At 33.3% G+C, this 24,795-nt stretch overlaps 1 protein-coding gene across 8 annotated transcripts in view; it reads right to left on the bottom strand.

The window, feature by feature from the left end:
• The window catches only part of NBEA (neurobeachin), a 678,339-nt gene that overhangs the window by 574,737 nt on the left and 78,807 nt on the right, over nt 1-24,795 (bottom strand). For all 8 annotated transcript variants that reach the window (XM_042998658.1, XM_042998776.1, XM_042998897.1 and 5 more), the window contains exons 3-8: nt 22,438-22,538; nt 22,103-22,198; nt 16,227-16,348; nt 14,266-14,392; nt 5,201-5,320; nt 1,894-2,040 (exon numbers count right to left, since the gene is read on the bottom strand). In XM_042998658.1, coding sequence (XP_042854592.1) covers nt 1,894-2,040; nt 5,201-5,320; nt 14,266-14,392; nt 16,227-16,348; nt 22,103-22,198; nt 22,438-22,538 — 713 coding nt within the window. The remainder of the gene's footprint in view (nt 1-1,893; nt 2,041-5,200; nt 5,321-14,265; nt 14,393-16,226; nt 16,349-22,102; nt 22,199-22,437; nt 22,539-24,795) is intronic.

Below are 24,795 nucleotides of genomic sequence, written 5' to 3'. Positions count from 1 at the left end.
TCTATTTCCTTTAATATAAACAAGGGGCTCAGTGGGCTATACCCATAAACTGGGAACTTTCAAAACTTAATAAAATTATTTTTTTTTTAAACGTTTATTTATTTGTGAGACACAGAGAGACAGAGCATGAACGGGGGAAGGTCAGAGAGAGAGGGAGACACAGAATCCGAAGAAGGCTCCAGGCTCCGAGCTGTTAGCACAGAGCCTGACGCGGGGCTCGAACTCACGGACCGCAAGATCATGACCTGAGCCGAAGTCGGCTGCTTAACCGACTGAGCCACCCAGGCGCCCCCGATTATTTTTCATGTAACACCCAAAATTTAGAGGTATTTTCTTTTAAAAGTTCTGACTTTGATATAGGTACTCTATTGTCTATATTAGGATGCTAGGACTACATTCTTATATAACATGAGTACTTGTGTATAGAACATGGCAACACAGGATTACTACTCATTTTCACTTTTGTTATAAAACAATGTGATGAGCAAAAGCCATATAAGAAACAACTAAGTTCGCAAAGTGATTCAAGACAATGTTTGCTCCTTTCCAAAGGGAGAATTACATAACTTGTTAATATTTAGTCCTTTTCCTTTTTCCTACCAAGAAGCTCCCATCAATTCTAAAATGTCATTATAGCAATCATATTGGGTTTAAAATTTGAATAACTGTGGTTTTTAAAATTTTCTACCTTTATTTATATATCATTGGTTTGATTCACCTAATATCATACTCTGGCAGTGCCTGAACAAAGCCACATCAACTATTTTACAGACCAAGGAAAAGAAACAAAAGGAGGCAGGGTGTATGTTAATCCAAAAATCTGAATTACAGAAACATTACCATGCAACGCCAACACATGGCAGAACTAGGACCCAAAACCCAACAAAAGAACCAATGAAAGAAACAGTGCTGTTACAAGCACAAATTCACTTCAGAGACAGGAACACAAGTAAACTCATATGGACAAACGATGGTAGCAAGAATTATCACCCTGACATTAAAAATGACAGCATCATTCTCAAAATTTATGATTATTTTAAAATCACTGGGAACAGAAATAGTTTAGTACCCCCTTTTCATAATACAATCTTCACACTGATTACTTAAACACTATGTGTAAAACAAACAGCTCTTCCATGCAAGACATGTACTTCTTCAGAATTATTAAAAATATTTTGACTTATAATGCATACTTTTCTCTCAGCTCCAAACAGTTTGGGATGTCACAGTTACTAACGTGATTTACATAAAACTCATATATTTCCCTAGCCAGGTGTACTGCATATTAAAAACTAATTAATGTATGTGAATGTGATATCTTGCCTAAATAAGTCTTCATTTTGGGAGTTAAAAAACAGGAAGAATGTGATAAACCATGTTTAATAATGACTTTGCAAAATTCAGATACTTGCTACTGTACTGACCCTCCTCACCTACTGTAAAGGACCAGCAAAAATAAAAACTAAAACTGAATAATTTCAGCCACGTGTAATAATTGACACCATTTTCCTTCTAAATCTTTGTTCTTTCCAAGTTATCTCTATTTTGAATACACCAGTCATTTGTTCATTTCATATTTCAAAATTTGAGATTTCAAATACCACATAAGCAACACGGTTTTATAAAATTTATTATTTCAGAGTTATGTCAACAAAAGCCATGGCTTCAACATAACAAAAAACATTCTTTATAATTTTAAAAGTTCATGAGGAAAAAAATCCAAAAGAGAAAAAGCACCTTTGAAACAAAATGAAACTTGTACTAACAACTAAATTCCAAAGATGACTTTTAAAGCACACTGAAGAAGATTACCACTGTATATTATACTGTATCACATTTCACATAGAATTCACATAAAACTTTCCATAGAATGCGTAAGATCGTTATTACTACCTTATATCCAGGTCCTAACTGATGAATTGCAAATATCTGCGCAGGGTTGAGTGCTTCACTGAATACATACACGGCACCAAGTTGACCACAAAACACCCTATTTGCATCAGCAGTTTCTGAAGATCCGAGAAAGCACTTGTCATAGCTCTATTTTTAAAAAGTCATAAAAAAAATCAATGTATTATTTTGTAATGATAAAATATTTAAGGATGCCTGCCTTCACTTTCATGTATACCTTCAAGTATAACAATAATAACAGAAAAAAGCATCGCTTAAGACTTTGGGAATATTTACATAATAAAAGCCAGCTAAAGATTTTCCAAAAAAGTAAATCAGTTAAGTATTTCGTATCTATGGAAAAGTAAAACAAACAGTAACCATCTGCTCAATAATCACTGAACCACTTTGCAAATGTTATACTTAAATGTAAAAGGGCTTAAAATTCTACTTTGAAAAGTAAAACTAATTTTAAAACTCACATGCTCTAACAACAGTCCATTTATAGAGAGAGATTCACCTGAATCAGAGAATGACTACTCCAAATTTTAACCACAAACACATAAGGCTTAATTTTAGAAACTACCTAATTTCTCCACCAGGGATATATATTCCTCTACTTCTCCACACAAAGCAAGGACACAATGAAAATCCCTTCCCTCTCTTCCATAAGTAGGCATTATGCAGAACCAAATAAATAATTATCACCAAAGTCTGCTGGCTAAAGCAGATGGTACAGTGCCCTCCATCTGCAGAGTTCAAGATCTAAGAAGCCATATTTAAGACCCTTCCCATCTCTATTTCTCTAAATGTCACCTAATGCTAGTCCCCAGTTTCTTTTGCCCATTCTCAAAGTTATTCCACATCTTAGTGCTGATAAGCACAGCATTGCATATGTATGGAATCCCTTTGGTGCCTCAATAGAATAACAAAATATTTCTGAATGAATTATAAAGACAGAAACTCTTCATCAAATACCCAATCTGTAATTAAAACTACAGGAACTTAAGAGTTTACTGCACAATGTATGTGTATGTAAGTGTTACAGCCCAGGCCTCTCCATTTCTTGGTGTACTAGTGCAAATAATTCAAAAATCAAAATCCTTCCTTCCTTCCTTCCTTCCATCTCTACTTCCTTCCTTCCCTCTTTTTTTCTTTTTATTTCTTTCATTCTAAATTTTTTTTTTAAACGTTTATTTATTTTTGAGACAGAGAGAGACAGAGCATGAACGGGGGAGGGTCAGAGAGAGAGGGAGACACAGAATCTGAAACAGGCTCCAGGCTCTGAGCAGTCAGCACAGAGCCCGACGCAGGGCTCGAACTCACATACCGTGAGATGGTGACCTGAGCCGAAGTCGGACGCTCAACCGACTGAGCCACCCAGGCGCCCCTTCATTTCTTTCATTCTAAATATAACTAGATGTAGTGACAGCCAACAAGGTCATTGGGGTTACCTTCACTCTATAATAAAAAGTCTCCCCTCTGGAGGGCAGAGATAAAGTAGAATTTCATCTGTGCATTCTAATTCTGACAAAGTCATTCTCAAAAATTTACTGACTATGGCCCACCTTGAGTTTCTAGGGCAAAAAAGCAAACTTGTCCTATAAATGAACAGATAGTAAAGATTTTAAACTTTGCCAGCCACATGTGGTTTCTGTCACATAATCTTTCTTGATTTTTTGTTTGTATCTTAAAAAAAATAAAAACCTTTAAAAATAAAAAACAAGATTCTCAGCTCTTAGGTCATGTGAAAACAGGTCAAGGTTCAGATGTCTGTAAGGAGTACTCTTCCAACCCTTGACCCTGGGAAAATATGGACTACAGACACAGTACTATTTAAAATAATACAAGTGAGAACAAGAAGAGACCCCTGCCCTTAAGGAAATTAAAGTCTGCAAAGATGTAGACAACACTGAGAAGTGAATTTTGTTAGAGAAAGGCCAAGTTTTTATAAAACCAGGTATGCTGGAATGATTGTGTATTACTGGGTTTGAAGGTAAAACATCAGGCATTTGAAAACATCTTTTATTTTGGTTCTAACAGGCCGGGATAATGACAAAGGAAAGCCCAGAACAGAGCTTTTGAGGATTTAACTCAAGATATGCTCCCTCCAGAATACAATTGTATTACCTCTTTCACTGCTAACATGCTAGCTAAAACTCGTATTACCTGCTTGTTATTATCACAGTAAGTCATTTAATTGATCTCCTTGCTTCTGCCATTTTTTCCCTTTAGAATATTCTCAATACTGCAGACTGATGGACATTTTTAAAATATGAGCCTGGGGGCGCCTAGGTGGCTTGGTCAGTTAAGCGTCTGACTTCGGCTCAGGTCATGATCTCGCGGTCCGTGAGTTCAAGCCCCGCGTCAGGCTCTGTGCTGACAGCTCAGAGCCTGGAGCCTGTTTCAGATTCTGTGTCTCCCTCTCTCTGACCCTCTCCCATTCATGTTCTGTCTCTCTCTGTCTCAAAAATAAATAAACGTTAAAAAAATTAAAAAAAAAAAAATATGAGCCTGCATCATGCCACTTGTCTGCTGAAACCCTTCCTAAGATTTTTATGCTGGCTAAGATGGGAAAGCCCAGGTATTATGTTTGTGTATGATGCCTGTGTGATTTCACCCTCTATGGTCTGTCTAAACCTTACCTCTCAACATTGTTCTGTCCACTCCTCCCTCTGTTCTAGGCAAACTGGCTGCTTATTTGTTCAATTAACTTTCCGTTCTGCCTCAAAGGCTCTGCACTCACTGCTTTCAGTGAATGCAGTGATATTTCTCCGGATATTTCTCCAAAATATCCACATGACTTGCTCCCTAAACTCTTCTCACTAAGATCATCTCTGTACCATCTGGCTTCCCCCTTCCCTACACCTATACTCTCTATACCTATTCCCACTTAATATTTCTCCACAGCATTTATCACTATTTATGTAGTAAATAATAATGACTACATGTTATACTGATTCACTGTATGTAAGGTCTTCCTTTCACATCCAAATAAGGTGTAAGACCTTTTTGTTTTTAATGCTTGAAATTCTAGAAAGAATAGAATATTGCATGGATGTTTTGACCTAATACTTAATAATTTATTTGAGCAATTTCCCTTTTTTCATCACTAATCATCTATTTTAGCAACTTAATTATACTAAATTTAAGAACTAAAAATTCATTTAACTGAATAAAACTTTCAGAAGTACAACTATTAAGTTTCTACCAAACTATTATAAAATTCATGAATGTCATGAATACCGATAGATCACACACTCAAATACATTAAAGCACAGATTAAAAAAACAAAAAACAAAAAACTTACATCATTTGTGTTAACATGCCAAGCCATATCACCATAGGATACCAGCTGTCCATTAACATAACACCGAATTTCACTGTTCCTCCATCGATTATAAATGTGGACAATGCTGATCATGTACCACTTAAATAAAAAAAAAAAAAGATCTTGATATGTAATGTTTAGTTATTACCTAAAAAGCAATCATAACATTCACAACACACTTTAAGAATGCTTGAAAGAATACTAACAATTACACATTACCAAGTTCCCCCTCATACTTCTCACTTTGCAGATGAAAGAAGTGACTCATAAAGAATAAATCTGTGATGGAGACAGACCTAGAATACCTTGAACTGTGGAATTACACTCCTTCTACTATACCAAGATGCAAATATTATGGAAATACAATTATATTTGGTTTATTCATTTAATAACATTTGTATTGTACCATTTGTATTTGTATTGTTTCAAGTCTGACCAGAAAGACCATAGGTCCAACTCTCCTGAAATTCATGGTGTAGTGAAAGAGACACAGATTAGACAAGTAAATAAATATAAAATGACAAATAATGATTACTGTGAAGGAAAAGAAAACAGCATAAACTGAGAAAGATTAACCTTGATTCTATTTCGGATTGCATGGTCAGGAAAGATAGTCAAAGGAACAACACTTTAACATTTACTTTTTTAAATTTTTTTAAAAAGTTTTATTTATTTATTTATTTATTTATTTGTTTATTTTGAGAGAGAGAGAGAAAGTGAGCGTGCACGCAGGAGCAGGAAAGGAGCAGAGAGAGAAAGAATTCCAAGTGGGCTCTGTGCTAGCAGCACAGAGTGATGCAGGGCTTGAATTCCTGAACTGTGAGATCATGACCTGAGCCAAAAGTCAAGAGTCAGACGCTTAACCAACTGAGCCACCCGGGCACCCCCAACATTTTAACATTTATAATAAGATTAGGTGGTTTCAATTCCACAACTCAGATTTATTAGGTCCAAGAAAAATTATGTATCTTTTAACTTAATAATGTGTGAATATTCATTAAGAATCGAGGAATAAGTTTGTATTAAGTTCTAAGTTTATAATTCCTAGGGCCAACCAAAAGCATTTCAAGTATATATTTTGATATGGAATGATTTAAATTCTGCAATGATTTGTGGATCCAACCCTTACTCTCTTTGAAACTTAACAATCTAAGGCCAAGAATACAGAAATATAATTCTAAAATATAAAAAAATGCAAATGATTTATAGACACTTGAACAAGTATGCCTTCAGTGTTTAAGAAGAAAAAAATTAGACTTCGTTTCCCCCACAAAAACATAAAAATATATAATACAAACTTTGTTTCCCAGATTACTTAAAAGCACTACTCAATTATTTCATAATACTATATTTTGAAAAACATAAAGCTATAATAATTCTCAGCCACGAAAACATCAGCTATTTCAAGGTGTCTGAAGTACTTTGAACAAAATTCAATTTCATTCATTTCAAGTTAGAAAATAAAAATAGTGCACTAAACAACTCATGGAAAACAATAACACAAAGAACACTGTTCCTCAATTATAAAAATAAAATGTTAGGTCAAACTATTTAATCCCTAAACACATGTCTTTTTTAAAGTTGTTTCAGTCTAGGTAATCTTTAACTATTGCAAAAGGAATCTTCTACTGGATCAGAAAGCAACATTTATGTTAGTCTTGATTAAAAGCAGAAGAAAATATTTAAAGTCAGTCATTTAACCATTCTTATTTCTAAATATTACAAAATTATCAAGAAGAAGCCATAAAAATTGAGCTTCATATAAATTTAAGAAAAATCTTATAGAAGTTTACATGCATAAAAATTCAAATTTACTTGTATTATCCTCATTGAGTTTGAAAATTTTCCACCAGAATGCCATCTAGGTAACACAGGAAATATAACCTTTATTATTTTGGAGTAAAATTATTAAAATTTTAAATTTCTAACTATCAAAACAATAGTCAAATTATGGAAAGAGCCCAAATGTGTGCCATATATATATATATATATATATATATATATATATATATATATATATATAATGGAATACTACTCAGCCATCAAAAAGAATGAAATCTTGCCATCTGCACAATGTGCATGGAACCAGAATATATTATGCTAAGTAAAATGAGTCAGTCAGAGAAAGACAAATACCATATGACTTTACCCACATCTGGAATTTAAGAAACAAAACATATGAACATAGGGGAAGAGAAATAAAAATAAAATAAGATAAAAACAGAGAGGGAGGCAAACCGTAAGACACTCTTAACTACAGAGAACAAACTAAGGGTTGCTGGACGGAGGTGGGTAGAGGATGGGCTAAATGGGTGATAGGCATTAAGAAGGGTACTTGTGATGAGCTCTGGGTGTTATATAAGTGATAAATAACTTAATTTTATTCCTGAAACCAATTGACACTACATGTTAGCTAACTTGAATTTAAATCAAAATTTGAAATTTAAAAAAAAGAAATTTTAACTTTCTAAATAGAATGCATATAAACAAATGCCTATAAATAGAAAAGGATTTCCTGCTCTCCAAAGACAAGTTTAAGATAAATAATATTAGATATATCATTATAGTTACTTACATACTTGATATAGTAAAGAACTTATTTAACAAGTATTTATTGAGTTCTTTCTCCTATGTACCAAATAACTTAGGGTGCTTGGCTGTGCAGTATGAATTTTACATTCATACAGATATAAAAACTGAGTTCCCAAGTTACAAGCTCTATGACTTCTGGCAAATCATTTAGCTATTTCCATCTCTAAAAAAGGGGGAATAATAATGCCTTTTTGTGGAATGAACATTACAGATAAGAGACAATATATGAGAATTATGAAGAACAGTTCCTAATACATATTTGGCAGCCATAAAGAAGACAGCACTAACTAATACCTATTTTTTATCCACAATTTCCATCTGATGAGATTTTTTTCTGCTAAAATTGACATTTACTCCTCAGAGTCACTCACTCATTCAAAAAATTTACTGATAGTCGGGGTGTCTGGTGGCTCAGACGGTTAAACGTCCAACTTCAGCTCAGGTCATGATCTCATGGTTCGTGAGTTCGAGCCCCACATCGGGCTCTGTGCTGATGGCTCGGAGCCTGGAGCCTGCTTTGGAGTCAGTGTCTCCCTCTCTTTCTGTTCCTCCCCCCATTCAGGCGCTCTCTCTCTCTCTCTCTCTCAAAAATAAATAAACATTTTTTTAAAAATTTACTGATAGTCTATTTCATGCCCAGTATCCCCCAGACTGTGAGCAATGATAACATATACACCCTTAAGGAGAGTTCACCAGGAAAACAAACATGAAAGCAATTATAAAACCATGGAAACTGTCTAAAACACAGATATGGGAGCAAAAGAAGTAATGACTAACTGAGCGCAGAAGGAAAAGAAAAGACAAAAGGAGAAGGAAGGCTAACCGAGAAGAAGTCACTAAAAGAGTAAAATGAAACTTATGACTAAGCTTGAAGGATGAATACAAATTGCTGAGTAAACAGGGGGAAAAGAGGAATCTTAATACTTTACATACAGCACAGAGGCCTGACAAAACTCTTCTCGGTGTTTAGATTTAGACACAATAACAAAGATCAGTTTATAAGAGACTTTAGGACACCTTTGGTAATCTTTGTTTTTTGGTAATGTCTTATCACTAAGGAATTTTGAGCAGGAAAATGCAATGATCATCTTCATAGTTTAGGAAAATAACTGGCAGTACTGAGTAAGTGGGACAGTTAGGCAAATGTGGTTCAAGATAAACCTGAAAACTACTGCAAAGGTTGAGGTAAGAAAACTATAAAAGTCTAAATTAAGACAAAGACATTAGTAATTTAAAAGAAGGGAGACAGGGACTAATTAACAAAACTCATTGAAAGTGCTGATACAGAAAAGAGAAGTCTAAAGATGGCTTCCCATTTTTCACTTAAATTGGTAGTGGTACCATTAACTTAAGATAATTAATACAGTTAGCCAGTTAATTAGCCAGATAATAAGATGTGGAGTTATAATCAAAGAGTTTGCTTTTGGTCATAACACTGATATTTGACAAAGCTGATGGATGAATAAATGAATGCACAGTTGAATGAACGAATTAATCTCAGTGAAGGTCAGAGCAGTTATAGGAAAATTAACTTTAATGTTCTCTTTCCATGGTACATCAATATGTACATATAACACACAAGTGTCTTTTCCATTCAAAAGAGACCAATGTTTGACTTGATATTTTTTATATTTCTGATTTATATTTTAAAAGAAATGGGAGGAAAACTGGAAACTGTGCATGCATACTGATATTCTGTACATCCACTGAGGTCTGCAATTAGTTAAGACTCAAAACTAGATCTAGAAAAAAATACCAAACAGAAACGAAAAAAAAACCTGTAATAAGAATTCATAGGAAAATATAACATGATATTTATACAAATATCAATAGTAGCTAACACATATTGAGCACTTACTACATCTTAGGTAATAGGCTAATAATTTACTGTGGGCTAAAACGTTACAGAATTTTCACAAGGTCAAACATTCGGTGAGTGGTACAGCTAAGAAAGCAAAAGTTTTAATATAAAGATTTCTTTTAGAAAGGCCAGTTAAACACCTTACCAAAGGATTACAATTTAGCTAGGTCATCTCCTGGAAAAATAAGAAAGAAAAAAAGAGAGAGAGAATGCATTTATCTTGAATAATGAAACAGTAAAACAAAGTATTTATGGTTTTCAAGGTTTATGAGCATCTATGGTTTTTTAAAACATCTATCACTCCCTGGCCCTGTTCCTACCAAGACTCCTTAGAATCAACATATATAGAACTCTTACAAATGGGAATGTATTTCTCATAAGGAAATAGTGTGAAGAGAAAGAGAGAGAGAGAGAGAGAGAGAGAGAGAGAGAGAGAACAAATGGGTTAAACTGCTTTTTATTGGTTAATGACAATTTTATTTAGTTCTTAGCTTCACCCTAATTTTCCTTGTTTATACTCTTCAAATCACTGTTATCTAAACTTGTCAGATGAAAAACATCATCTAGAGCATTTGTTAAAAATATATTCCTAACATGGAAATTATAATTCCAAGAATCTGTATTTATAACAAGTTCCCACTGAAATTCAAAACAGTTTGGCACATTTGGCAAACTCCCCTGGGTGTCATCCCAAATCTAATAAATCAGAATTTCTGGAGGAGAGACAATTAAATTTGTATGAAAATAACTGGGATTTGTATCAAGAAATCAAGAACCTCCATTCTAATGTATGAATTTATTTAGAATCCCTGCTTTTTAAGCTATTTTCCAGGTATATATTAATGAATGATTGATACACTGATATTCTTTCTTTTACATAAATTCTTTTTTAAGTTTATTTATTTTGAGATAGAGAGAAAGCATGGGGGGGCGGGGAACAGAGGGAGAGAGAGAGTAAATCCCAAGCAGGCTCCTCATTGTCAGTGCAAAGCCCTAGGTGGGGATTGAACTCACAAACTGTGAAATCATGATCTGAGCTGAAATCAAGAGTCAGACACTTGACCGAATGAGCCACCCAAGTGCCCCACGCTGATATTCTTTAAGAGAAACAGTTTTACTATTGCTTCAACATAAAGCAAATATTTTTATTGGACTCAGGTAAAATTTTAAATATATATTTGAAAACCCCATCCTAAATAATATTTTCTTCAATATGTGGCAAAACATACACGGGATCATAAGCAAACAAGAAAACAAACAGAAAGAAGAGGAAATGACATTCCCTCTGCCATATGTGGGCTCATCAATCTCTGTTACGGTTGCTCCTGTGGATAAATATTCCTTTGGATATAAAGTAAAGTGTGCTCTTAAAGAAGGTAGACAATCTCACTGCCAGGTATCCAAAAAAGGCCCTTGAACCTATAAGGGATAACTGGCCTTAAACACGTGGAAATAGGAACTCCTATCCTTCTGTAACTTGTTATTTTAAATTCTGAACTTTCAAATGACTGTATACTCTAACACAAAGATAGAGTCCAATAAATAGCCAAGAACATCCCTCTAGAAAAAAACCCAGGTGATAGTGAATTATATCTTATAAATCTAATTATATAACATAATTGCACATTTTTTATTTTTTATCTTTAGATCTTTAGAGAAGACTTTTTAAATTAATGTATTTATTTTGAGAGACAGAGAGAGAGACAGAGAGAGCGAGCACGAGCTGGGGAGAAGCAGAGAGACAGGGAGAGAGAGGATCCCAAGCATACTCCACACACTGTGAGCACAGAGCCCAATGTAGGGCTCAAACCCACGAACCACGAGATCATGACCTGAGCCAAAGTTGGATGCTCAACTGACTGAGCCACCCAGGTGCCCCTACAGCGGACTTTTAAAAACACATATCAGGGCACCCGGGTGGCTCTCTGTCTCTCTCTTTCTCTCTCTCTTGCTCTCTCTCTCAAAAATAAATAAACATTAAAAAATTTTTAAAAAATTCCAAACACATATCAACCTGGCCTCTGAATATCTATATTCAGAGGTATATTTCAAGGGCCAAAACATTAACCACAGAGTAATATCTCCCTTCTTGAAGCCAGCATTTTTGAAGAGCAGAAATTAGTGTAACCTTGAATCTCAGGAAACAAGATTCAGGACTACTAGGATCAGCTTAAACTCCCTCAAGAAAAGTCTCTCTGTATTACCAAATCTGGAGGTTTAACACTTGACCTTTTAAAAGAGCTAATTATGTATAAATCCATAGTGCATGACATGTACATGTATACAAACTACTGTGAAGTCTGAATGTCCAGTCTAAAAACTTGTTCTGTATCTAAAGCAAATACGGTTAGAGGGAAGAAGAACAAGAAAAGGAGGAGGAGGAAAAAAGGGAAGAAGAAGGGGAAAGACAGGGGAAGATGAAAGGATGAGCAAAAGAGGAGGAGGAGGTAAAGGACGACCGAGAGAATTTGGGGGAGAGGAAAAGGGAAGAGGAAGAATAAGACAGAACTGTTATTAAAGAACAATTTCTGCAAATGTTCTTCATAATTCCTCAGAACTATAATTAAAGTAACATAAAGCTCATATAAGTTTGCCTTTGAATAAATGTGAATTAATAATATAACTTAAATTGTTTAATATTGTTTTCATAAAAGTGCTAAAAATTGAAAAGACATTCCATTATTCCTATATAACATATAGCAAATTTATACATTACATAGATTATTATACAAAATGACATAGCATACAAAATTATATATGCTATACACCAAAATTTTTGGATCAGTATAAACATATAAGAATGCGTCTGTGGTTGGAATTCTAAGTAACTGTATCTTCCATTAAACCTGCGCAAAACCCTTTCTCAAAAGGTGCAAAATCTCGCTTAATGCTCATGGATAAAGCTCTAGTTCTCTACAATTCCAAAAATTAACTTAGTTTTGCAGGGTGTAATACTGTGCTGAAAGAACAACAAGAAAAGCTGGTAAGCTTTTGATTTTAAACACATATCACATAGTAAGTAACAACCTAAATGACTTGATCTTTGTTGCCGTGACTGACTGTCTTTCCTCTTCCAGCCACATGGAAAAGGTCTTTGGCATACTGCCCTACAAAGAAGCACTGACCACAAGGCCTAGGCCTTCTCTCTCTCATTTTATCAACAGTAATACCTCCTTTATTTTTACAGCACTAGAAAATCAACTGCTCAACAGAAATTAGCTGTCCAGATAAATATAACCTACTCCTTCAGGAAACTCTTTTCTGGTTATTAAAGCATTATTTTATTTGTTTATCCAACATATATTATTGTCAGTTCAAAACTCTGTGGCAGGTAAATAAGGGAATACACAGATGAATCAAATACACAGCTTCATCTCAACAGTTACTAAATTATGCACTTATAAATGAGTAATAAAGGTTTAAAACAAATAATTGTTATAAAAAATACTGAAATAATATGCTATGAGAGAGATTATATCTGAGAGCAAGGCAAATCAAGGAAAGAGTCCATGGAAATCATGTTACGTAGAATGGAACCTAACGATAATGTGAGATTTGAAGACCTACAGCCACAAGTGAGGAGACATGTAAATGTTTTCATGCCAGAGATTGAACAATTGAAAAGGAAAAAAGTGAAACACACATGCTAGCTCAGTTTCGACGCAATAAAGGGTATAAGCAAAGAGCTGAAAATAAAACCCAAATCATGAGGGACTAGACCAAAAATGTTAATTGAATAAATTAGTTGTTAGTAAGAAGCAAATGATCGGTTTGAGCAATGCAATAATATTACCAAGAATATAAATCAGATATTAGCGTGTGAAATCATCTGGGAGAGGAGAAGACAAAGGATCCAAAATAAAGAGAGAACAGTATGAAGAATTCAAGCAGCAGGTAATGATTTTTTTTTTTTTTAAGAAAGCTATATTACAGAGATACAAAGTAAAGGACTGGAAAATTGAACTGGTAAAGATCAAAAAGGGGATGAAAAACAAAAGTGACTCAAGTCCCCACTATCATGAAGATGGCAGTTTCTTAATCTAAACAAGGGATTTAGAACATAATGGATATAGGACTGGAGATGCAAATTCGGTGTTAACATATTCTGAAGTTGAGAGGCCAAACAGACATTCCCGTGGCAATATCTTTTGGTAGAGGAGAATATAAGAAAAGAGCTTGGAGATAAGAATAAGAGTGGAAAGCTCTCATAAAACTGAATAAAAATTCCCGGAAAATATAAGCTCCACAAAAGCAGGAATTGGTCTGTTTTGTTCACTGTCACATCTCTAGTGCCTACAACAGTGTCCGGAACTCAGGAAATATTCAATAAGTATTTACTTTAAGAATGGCATAGAATAAATCACAATGAGCTAGCAGTGAGACACACACTGCAAGAGGTCAAGAGCCTCTTTTTATGTGAAAAGTTAGAAAAGTAAAAAGAAAATGCAGACAAGGGGAAGAGAAAAAAAAAGCATTATGAGTCATTAGAAAATCAGTAAGAGAATATTACAGAAGTCATAACAAGTGAATTTTAAGACAGTGGGAATTGTAAATTGTGTGTTCCTCAATAGAAATATTTATTTATACCTACCTTACGTGGTTGAAAATCGTATTTCACACAGTGCTGAAAACCTTTTCCTTTAGACTTCAGTGATGTAACTATTAGACAGTTGCCAACGAAGTGAGCAGAGTAACCAACTCCTTTGCTAGTACGAAAACTGTCAAGAAAATAGAATTGTTTAATATTCTCTGATACAAAGAACCATATATCTAAAAAGCATTATAAAAATAATATAAAACATTACTTTAAAATAAAACTCATTTCAGGGCACCTGGCCCCAAATATAGAATAAACACTCATTTCGTGGCTCAGTCACGCATCCAACTCTTGGTTTCAGCTCTGAGTCATGGTCTCACAGTTTCGTGAGTTAGAGCACCACCTCAGGCTCTGGGCTGACATCACCTAGTCTGCTTGGGATTCTGTCTCTTCTTCTCTCTCTGACCCTCTCCTGCTCATGCTGTCTGTCTCTCAAAAATAAACAAACTTTTTAAAAATCTGCATATAAAATAAAAACTCATTTTCCTATAGAGTCAGAAGGGGTATTACATGTACCAAATAAAGACTAAAACCTTTTAGATTTAGAACTAAAAGAAGTAATTTAAATTGAGAAAATAGAAAACTACAAAACCTATTGATATTTCAATGTAAAATATCACAAATACACAAAAACAAACTAATAGCCAATAAAATCTTACCAAGTAGATTTCATTTACTTTCAAGGACCACCAAAATTAGCAAATACAGAAACCATTTACAAAGCTACTGTTTCAAAAACAACTTGCTCTCTAATTCTACTATATCTTTCAAAATAGCTTACAAGTTAAAATTAAAAAAAAAAAAAAAAAAAAAGAGCCAAGTCTGATAAATGATGTAGGTAACTAAACACAGGAATACATTTTTAGTCAAAAGAAGAAAAAAGATGTATCTATGAAATAGTTACCTTCTTCTAAGGGGGCACACCTCCTAGCTGTAAATTGTACTCCTAGCACAAACTGTAAATGCTCTCCAGAATGATGGTCTTATTGAAATAAATATATGATCTGCCAAATGGCCATTCTGAAGTTCAACCCATTTATGTTTGGAGGTTCAGATTTTTGTTTAAAACTCTCTCATTACTACCCATATATAATCTTTTTTAACAGAGCTGATAAGCTATTAATAGCTCACATTTTTCTATACTCATATTTCTGAATCAATGTACAAAAGCACTTAATTATTCTCATTAACCTGATAGGTACTGTTATCATCCTCAATTTATTAAAGTTGAAAACACCGAAGCACAGGATCAATAAGTAAGTAGTGAAGATTAAGGCCTCAGACAGTCTTATTTCAGAGCACTGCAAATGTTAAATGAGGTAACACTTACATGTAAACACTTACAATGCCTAGTATATGCTAAGGCAATCAATGAAAGCTTGATGTTCTCACTACTGTGCATTATTGGCAAACTAAAATTTCCAAGCTATCAGTCCTTACAGGTCAACCTACTGTTGGGTTCATCAACCCATTCTGTTAGTTATCTACAAATAATTAATTTTATTATTTGATTGTATTTTCTTACATCATAGTTATTATTAACATTTTAAAGCATACCTTAATTACGCTCATAGAACAAGGACAGTAAAAAGGCAAAGTAAATAAAATCTGGAAGTACTTTTTTTTCCTCCCCCTTATCAGGGATTAGCACGTACACTAACAACCTCCCACAACTAATCAATATTGACTGATGTGTAGTGGACAGAGAAGGTTTGTAACCCTTAACTTTTAAACTGTAATTGGAAAAAAAGTAGTGAAGCAGGTTGCCTAGAATCAACAGCAAGAAATACATAAATAAAATAAATTTATGTAATTGTATCTTTATAGTTTTAACATATACAAATATAAACACACACACACACATCTTCTACTTAATATGTTGCCTTGATACTCTTACATATTTATAAAACTGAAATACTTAAGACAAAAGTACTAAAATTAAATATATTACTTACCAATAAAGATAAGGTTTATCCTTATCAACATTAATGTTATTTAATGGATCCATACGAAACCAAGTATTTAGGGTGAAGCCATTCTGATAAGGCCACTTTGCAATAGGAGGCAATGCGATTGCCTACAAGGCAATGGAAAAAGATACAAAAGTATCAGTTAAATAAAATGTGACAGTAACTAATTTCAAATATAACCTTTACAGATCAAAAAACAATGAAGGTATAAACATCAGAAAATCATGGACGTATCCCCTGCCAATGGCCTTAGCAACTTCTGTATCACCAGTTTCATCATTCAGTCTACCAGACCCTAAATTAGAACTTAAAGACTGCATTAAACTAAGAGATACAGGGAAGAATTTGAGCCAAGCTGCCCTTCAAGTTTCTAGACCCATTCTTTCCACCAGAAAAAAGACAGGTGGTCCAAGAGATCATTTGTTATTATCTCCATGGTAGCATGAAAGAGACCTAAATCACATATAGTTGCAAACACTAGTGAACCAAAATACAATGGAAAAAAAAAAATCTCACAAGAGAAAACTCTAACCTTGAGTGATAATGAAATAATAATAGTCTTTAGTCTTGCTACCACTCATACCAAACACACGTGAGAGACTCTAGAATAGCATTTTCCTCAATTTCATTGTGGACTTCCAATAATTCCATGGATAAATAAGGATCTCTATTATGGGCAATCTCTTCAACAAGACAGTTAGCTATACTGAAAGACATTCTCTTAATTAAATTTAGTATATAACATCTAGAATAAATGCTTTAGGGACCTGAAATCTCTCATTTCTAGCCCCTACTACTATACTAACCAAAGCCTTCTATAAGTGCACATTGCATCACTAGCCTTTTTCTACTCTTTTGAACTAACTAATGCATACACCCTCCCTTAATCAATGCACAAAAGCTAACTTTGTATAGTACTGCCTTTGTGCAACCAGGCACATTTACTTCCAAAGCATTTGTGCCTGATCGTAACACTTATTTCCTTCTAGTCCCATTGTGTTAATGGCATGTCTTTGGGGATACCTTTGTGATTATGGAGTCAAGCAGTCTTTACTCTTCCTCCCTATTTCCTTCTACAACATTCTGGTACCCACAATTGGATGTCCCTCACTGTGCCAAAATCTATATCCCTCACTGTCCCCTAATCTAACAGACTCCAAAATCTGCATTCCTATTTTTTGTGATTTGCTAAAGAAACAATTCTGATGTGTAGATGGAATGCTTTCAGTAAACTCACGAATAGAAAAATTCACTATTCCTAAATTAAGAAGATTCATGAAACATCATAATCATGAAAGACAAATCTAAATAAGTATATCCATAAAGGTCACAGAGCATATAAAATGTCATCTTACATTTGTCATTCACCTTTATGTGAATCACTGTGTACAATTCCATTCCAACTTGCTCATATGAAGGCAGCATAGCTCATAGAAAGGCACCTCCACAGTATAAAATGTACTTTAGAAGGCCTAGTACATATGGTTATTTTAGAGGGAAAGTAAGCAGTGTCATTATTTTAGCGATCCAAAGACTGGTCCAGACAGTCAACAGTGGTCCAGACAGCCTGTACTCTCTAGTTACTATCACACTCATCCAGAGGTAAATGATCAAAAACACTATGATGGTAATAAGGATTTTAAAATCAGCTCCTATCTGAATTTTTCAGCAGTTCAATAGCAGAGGTAACATACCTGGAAATAAACCAATCTGTTGTTAAAAAACAAAAAAACAAAAAACACTGCACTTAAAAGTCAGGAAAATTTTAGTTCAAGCTATGACTCTGCTTTTGCCCCTGAACAATGTTACACTGTTGAGGCTGTTTCCTCAACAAATGTAACAACAATAATGTCATTTATCTTATATATAGCTTGTATGACTCAGATAAAAAACAGTTCCTTCTTTGCTTCCTCTTCTACAAAGAATATAGTCTTAACTGAAACTACTCTTTATGAAAATGAGTGATGCAAGGAAAACCAAGAAAAGAGTAATTGATAAGTGTTAAATCCATCAACATCTCCTGAATGTGAATAGGTCAAACATATACTACTAACAGCATATAAGCAAAATCCTTTGTGTGTGTGTGCATGTATGTGTGTTTACATACAGATAGAAAATATTCATAGATTTCAGGTAAATGGTCAAGTGGCTAAAAACAGAATGAGGTGCAACCTTACTGAGGCAATTCAGATAATTTATTAAAACAAAGTTTTAACACTCTGTTTAGCTGTAAATAAGACAGTAACTTGCTCATATTTCTGTCAAAACACCTTGCCCTTCTCTTACCCCTTGAAGTGAGATCTACTAGATGTCAGATAACTAACAATTTTATAAAATGTATTAAAATAGATCTACATATGTAAACAGAATTATTACATCTAAGAAAACTGGTACTTTCTTACGGACAGTGACAGTTTTTCTCTGTCACATACCACAATGTACGTTTGATATGTGTTCTACCCTAACAATCTGATATGTAAAATTATTAGCTTTCATCTGGAAAAAGATTTTTAACTTTCCTATTTTTGTTTCTCAATTTTTATTTTTCCTATTTTTGTTTCACAATTGTGTTAAGATTGGAAATTGTAACTCTAAAAAAAGGTAACGAAATATTAAGAGAAAATATGAAATTACAGGAACGGCTGATGAAATGGAAGATTACAAAGATGCATATAATAAAAACCAAGGAGCAAAAAATATTTACATGATGTTTTTTAACTTATATAGTCCTTAAATGACATATTTTTTCATTACAGTCTCATAGTAACACTATTCCATGATAAAGTACTAGTGTTTCACATGAAAGTAAGCCAAGAAACATTAAGGGACCAGTCCTCGACAGTAATGAAGTAGAGGATCCGGAAATCAAAACCAGTTCTTCTAGTCAAAACTTACACGTATTCTCTACAATCCTACAATGTAGATAAGAACAACGAAATCAAGCAGATTGAGACAGTTCTTTGCAAAGAAAAACAAAATGGATAAACCTCCAGCTAGGACTGATCAGGAAAAAAACCCTCCAGTATCAAGAAAGAAAGAGGAGATTAAACAGATAAGAAGGGGATATGATGATAAGCTTAGGCCAATCTATTCAACAACTTAGATTAACTGTACAAATTACTTGGAAGACACAAACTATAAAGCTCACTCAAAAGGAAATAGAAAAGCTCCCTGTATCCATTATAAAAATTAAATTCATAGTTTAAAACCTTCCCCAAACAGAACTTCAGACCTAGATGACTACCATAGTGAATTCTAGCATACAGTTATTAAGTAATATCAATTCTACATAAACTTCTTTAAAAAAAAGAAATTAACAGTTCCCATCTCATTTTATAAGAAATTACCCTATCACCAAAAGCAGAGAAAAATATTATAGGAAAAGAAAACTATACCCCCAAGTCACTCATAAAAATAACTGCAAAGTTTCTTAGCAATACCTTAGCAAATCAAATCCAGTATTGTATTAAAAGGTTAAAACATAGTGACCAGGTAGCTTTTATCCCAGGAACACAAAGTTTGGCTTAACAATGAAATGTCAGTCATTATATTTTACCACACTAGTAAGGATCAAGATGAAAAACCATACGATTACTTCAATAAAATCAGAAAAAGCATTCAGCAAAATTCAACACTAATATCAACATATTGGCAATTAAAAAACTTCCGTTACATAGGAACAGAAAGGAATTTCCTCTACCTGAAAAAGGACATGTCTTAAAGCCTAATTACTAATACCATACTTAATGGTGAAATACTTAAAGCCTTCCCTACAGCTAGAATGAGCCAAGGATATTACTGTTATTAAATACTGCACTAGAGTCCTACCTAGTACAGTAATGCAACAAAATGAAATAAAAAGGTATACTGATTGTAAGCTAAAAAAATATTAATAATACCGGTTTTATTTACAAAAATATCTGTAAATAATCTTAAGGCATCTACTAAAAACCTGCTAGGACTAGAAAGTGAATTTAAGCAAGGTCTCAAGATATAAGGTCATTATACAAAAAATAAAATACCAATTGTATTTCTGTATGCTAGCAAAAATCAATATGGATATTTATGGATAAATTTAACAAAAGCTTTTTAAGACATGTGTGCTAAAAACTATAAAACACTGAAAAATCAAAGGAAACTAAAGTAAGAGTTATAATGTGTTTATGAATTGAAAGACTCAATATCTTCTCTCCAATTATTCTACAGATTTAACACAACACAATCTAAATCACAGTAAGCACTTTATAAAATTTGACAAGTTTATTCACACGCATGTAAATGCTATCTAGAGTAGTCAAAATTATTTTAAAATGAAGAACAAAGTTGGAGTACTTATATACAACCTGATTTCAAGAACTACTTACTATAAAGCTATGAAAATAAAAGACAAAAAATCTGATTTGGGCATAAACGCTGAAACAGAGGACAAAGGAACCAAACACAGAGTTCAGAAACAGATTCACACAAACATGGCCAGATAGTTTTCAAGAAAGGTGCCAAGAAAATTCGAAGTTAAAGGACTATTTAACAAATGGTTATGAAGAAATTCAATAATCATATGCAAAACAAACAAAACTTTAACTTCCAACCTTCCTCATACCATATTTTTAAATGTTTATTTATTTATTTTGAAAGAGAAGGCACAAGTTGGGGGGGGAGCAGAGAAAGAGGAGAAACCCTCATATCATATTTTAAAAATTCACACAAAAAAGGATCCTAGACCTAAATATAAGAGCTAAAACAAAAGAACTCTCAGTAGAAAGCATAAAAAAAAAAAAATGTTGTGACTTTGGTGTATACTGATTTCTTAGATTACAAAAGCATATGCCATAAAAGAAAGAAAAGTTTAATTGAACTTCATCAAAATTAAAATCTGTTTAAGAAGTACTGGCAAGAAAATAAAAAGAAAAGCCACAGATTGGAAACAATATTTGACAAATACACATCTGACAAATTAACTTATACCTGAAATACATAATGAACTCTTAAGATAATAAAACAACCAATTTTTTTAACCAGAGATTTGAACACAAATATGACACAAGAAGATGTAAAAACAGCCAATAAACACATGAAAAAGTGCTCAATATCATCAAACATTAGAGCATACAAAATTAAGCCTCCAATGAGGTACCATTACATAATCATTTAAATGCCTCAAATTAAAAAGATGGACAATGTCCAGGCTGCAGATCAACTCAGATTCTCATACACTGTTGATGAGAGTGCAAAATTTTCCACTATGGAAAACAATCTGCCTGAAAGCAATCTCATGAAATGAAACATGCACTTAGCAAAAAACCCAGCAATTTCACTCATATGTTTACTTAAGAGATGAGAAAACATGCCTACAGATCTATGTTCAAATGTTCATAGCAGTTTTATTTACAAGAGTCAAAAACTAAAAACTCAAATGCCCATAAACTAGTGAATGGATAAACTGTAGTATATCCATAAAATGTAACACAAACCAGAATAAAAACAACAGAATAAACTTCTGGGAAGCTACAACATGGGCAACCTCAAAACCATTATGATAAGTGAAAGAAGCATGACAGAAAAGACTACATACTGAATGATTTTATTTATATGAAATTCCAGAAAAGGCAAAATCATAAAAACACAAAATAAATCAGAAGTTGCAAGGGACAGGGCTGGGGAGAGGGGACTGGTTTCACACAGATACAAGGAATTGTGGGAGTGATGGAATTGTTCAAAATCATGACTGTGGTGGTGATTATGCAACTTTACAACTCATCAAACCGTACTGTGAAATAAGTGAATTTTATTGGATGTAAATTATACTTTAACAGAGATGAATTAAAAATAAATAAAAATAAACATACGTATTTAAAACTTACCGCAGCACTACAACCAGGGAAATTGAAAAAAGTATCAGGACCATGTCTTTGTGGCATCTGATTAAGAACTGATAACAATTTTACTGCATGTCTTGGCTGAGGAAACAAGAAAAGAAATGTCACTGCGCAAATTTAGCAAAATTACCTAATATATCATGTTAGACACTGGATTGTTTTCTAACTAGAGAGAAATTAATTTTAAATCATTTACTAAACTCTTTAAAGGGAACAGTTTCCATTACAAGTTCCAGTTTATAGCTCTCTAGAGACAAATTGTTGAACATTAAGTATTAATGCACTGATATTGAATACTTTTCCCTCTGACCACAGCTTACCCAGATTCCACTTTCTCCTCGAAGCATGCTGAACAAAAGCTTCAACTCCTTGACAGTGATGCTGTAGCTGGCAAGAACCCCCAACATATCAACTAGAAGATCTTTAAAGGAAAATAAAGTTATTCTGAACTCTAGTCGTGAGCTGCCATCTGTCAAGGTAATATACTTTTTGAAAGAGCAAAAGTTAGCAACTGTCATTTCTACATGTATATTCATCTAATTGTCCTCCAGAACTGCCATTCTAATTAAGAATTTTTAAGTTACCAGATAACTACAAACATGGTATTTGAATTTTAGGATTTTTTCCATCAGCGTCACCATTAAATTAAGTTTCCTTAGCAAATATATAAAATAGATTTTATAAATTCCCAGAATATACACACACATATACATTGACACACACATACACATCGGCTGTATGCAGGGAAAGGTAGACAAAAATATACAAAGGTGCAACGATTTAACATTGTAAATTGATTATTTTCAAATAAAAAAGTGATAGTTGACCATATTTTCTTTTAGAATTATCTATGCTTAATAAAATATATTCTGGAAATATTCCTTGTCCCATTAACAATTTTGAGCACTTACTCCTTGCCTGGCATTATTCCAAGTGGTTTACAATTATTAAGTGCACAAATCCTCACAACAAGCCTATGAGGTAAGTACTAGTATTAGCCCCTTCCTAAAATGAAGAATGTGAGGCATAAATACCCTAATCACATTGCCCAAGAACACACTCTACTAAGTGGTAGGGTCAGGATTAAAACCTAGGCAATATGGCTCCAGGGCCCTCTTGGTTACCTACCAGTCTCTAAAAGTATAACTTAAATGCATTACTAAGGATATCCACTCTGTTCATGTGTTTACGTGCATATGAGAGATACACCAGCTCACCAGATAACAGAAAAATGATACATTTAATTTCCTGGCCTTGATTTCTTTCTCATCTCTAGACATTGTGAGTAGTTCCACTATCAATCGCTCTTTATAAGAAATTACACATCTAAATAACTATACTTCATTTTCTCAATTTCTAAAGCACTTCCTAAGGATCAAAGATACTATACAAGTTATTACAATCAATACACATACACATTCTAAATAATTCATCATCAATTAATTTAAAAAGTGAGTTAGGATAAACTTAAATAGTTACTGATATATAATATATATTATCCAATATCACAATACCTGGAATTTGAGACTTTAAAAAAATTTATTATGTACGTATTTCAAAATAAGAATTTAAGGTGGTTATTTTCATCAATAAATAATTGGCTAATCTTACTCAATGCCACAATAAGTAAGCAATCTTTATGATAAAATTGTGACTACTGATATGCCAACTTTTGAGAAATCTTTTAATACAATGTTTCATTACTCAATAAAAAAGTTTATGGTTACTGCATATTAGCCAGATGATCTCTTTCTAAGCAAAAATTCTAGATAGAAATCAAGCATTTATTAAAACCCCAGTTAATATGAAGCAGTTTTAAGCAATTAGCTGCAATGGCAAATTCATAGATTTCTTAAACATTTACCTATAAATACTTTTCTAAAAAATTAAAATCTTTCTCCCAAACTTTATCTCACCTCATATGTATGTCACAAAAAGTGATCTATTAAATTTATACTTAATGACATAATTATTAATATTTATTATTTATTATACATATAATCAAGCAGGTCAGTTTAATTTTGTTATTGCAGGTCTTCTTTTCTGGACAGATTTTTTAAAGATAAACAAGTGCTAAGACTATGAAATTCTCTTATCAATTCAGTATAGATGTTTAACTACCTTCTGTCATACCTGTACATTAGTAAATGAAAAATGCCTCTTTGAACTTAACATGCTATAAATATTCAGAGTGAGAACTCAGTAATATTTTGTTGGTTATTAGCGCTTCTTTACTATGTTGTCTAAATTTTAATTTCTCTACTGAAAAGTAAGGTACAGGTAATTTTCTGATGTTTATTCAATGATTAAAATAAGAAAAAGTGAAAGTTTTGTGTTACCAGAATTGCTACCATTGAGAAGCAAAGACAAAAGAATTAAGGAGCTTTTATAATAGAAAAATGACCATATGAACTTCTGCATATGATAGTACTAGTCAAGATTACTATCATCTTGTATCTCAAAGCTCATGAATTGTGCACGAGCAAACTACTATGTATATAATTGTGGCTCATTTTCTAAAGTGCACTTTATAAAGTGGTAGCCACTTTATTTCAAAAAACGAACAAACAAAACTTCAGGGATTTAAACCCAGATATGAAGACCCAAAAATTGTATGATGTTCTACACATGTGTGTATATATAAGCTTATGCAAATAAATTCCTATTAAAGAATGCCA

The sequence above is a fragment of the Panthera tigris genome, chromosome A1 (genome assembly GCF_018350195.1).
Source record: "Panthera tigris isolate Pti1 chromosome A1, P.tigris_Pti1_mat1.1, whole genome shotgun sequence".
In the NCBI taxonomy this organism is placed as follows: domain Eukaryota; kingdom Metazoa; phylum Chordata; class Mammalia; order Carnivora; family Felidae; genus Panthera; species Panthera tigris.
This window is presented reverse-complemented; position numbering and strand designations above follow the sequence as displayed.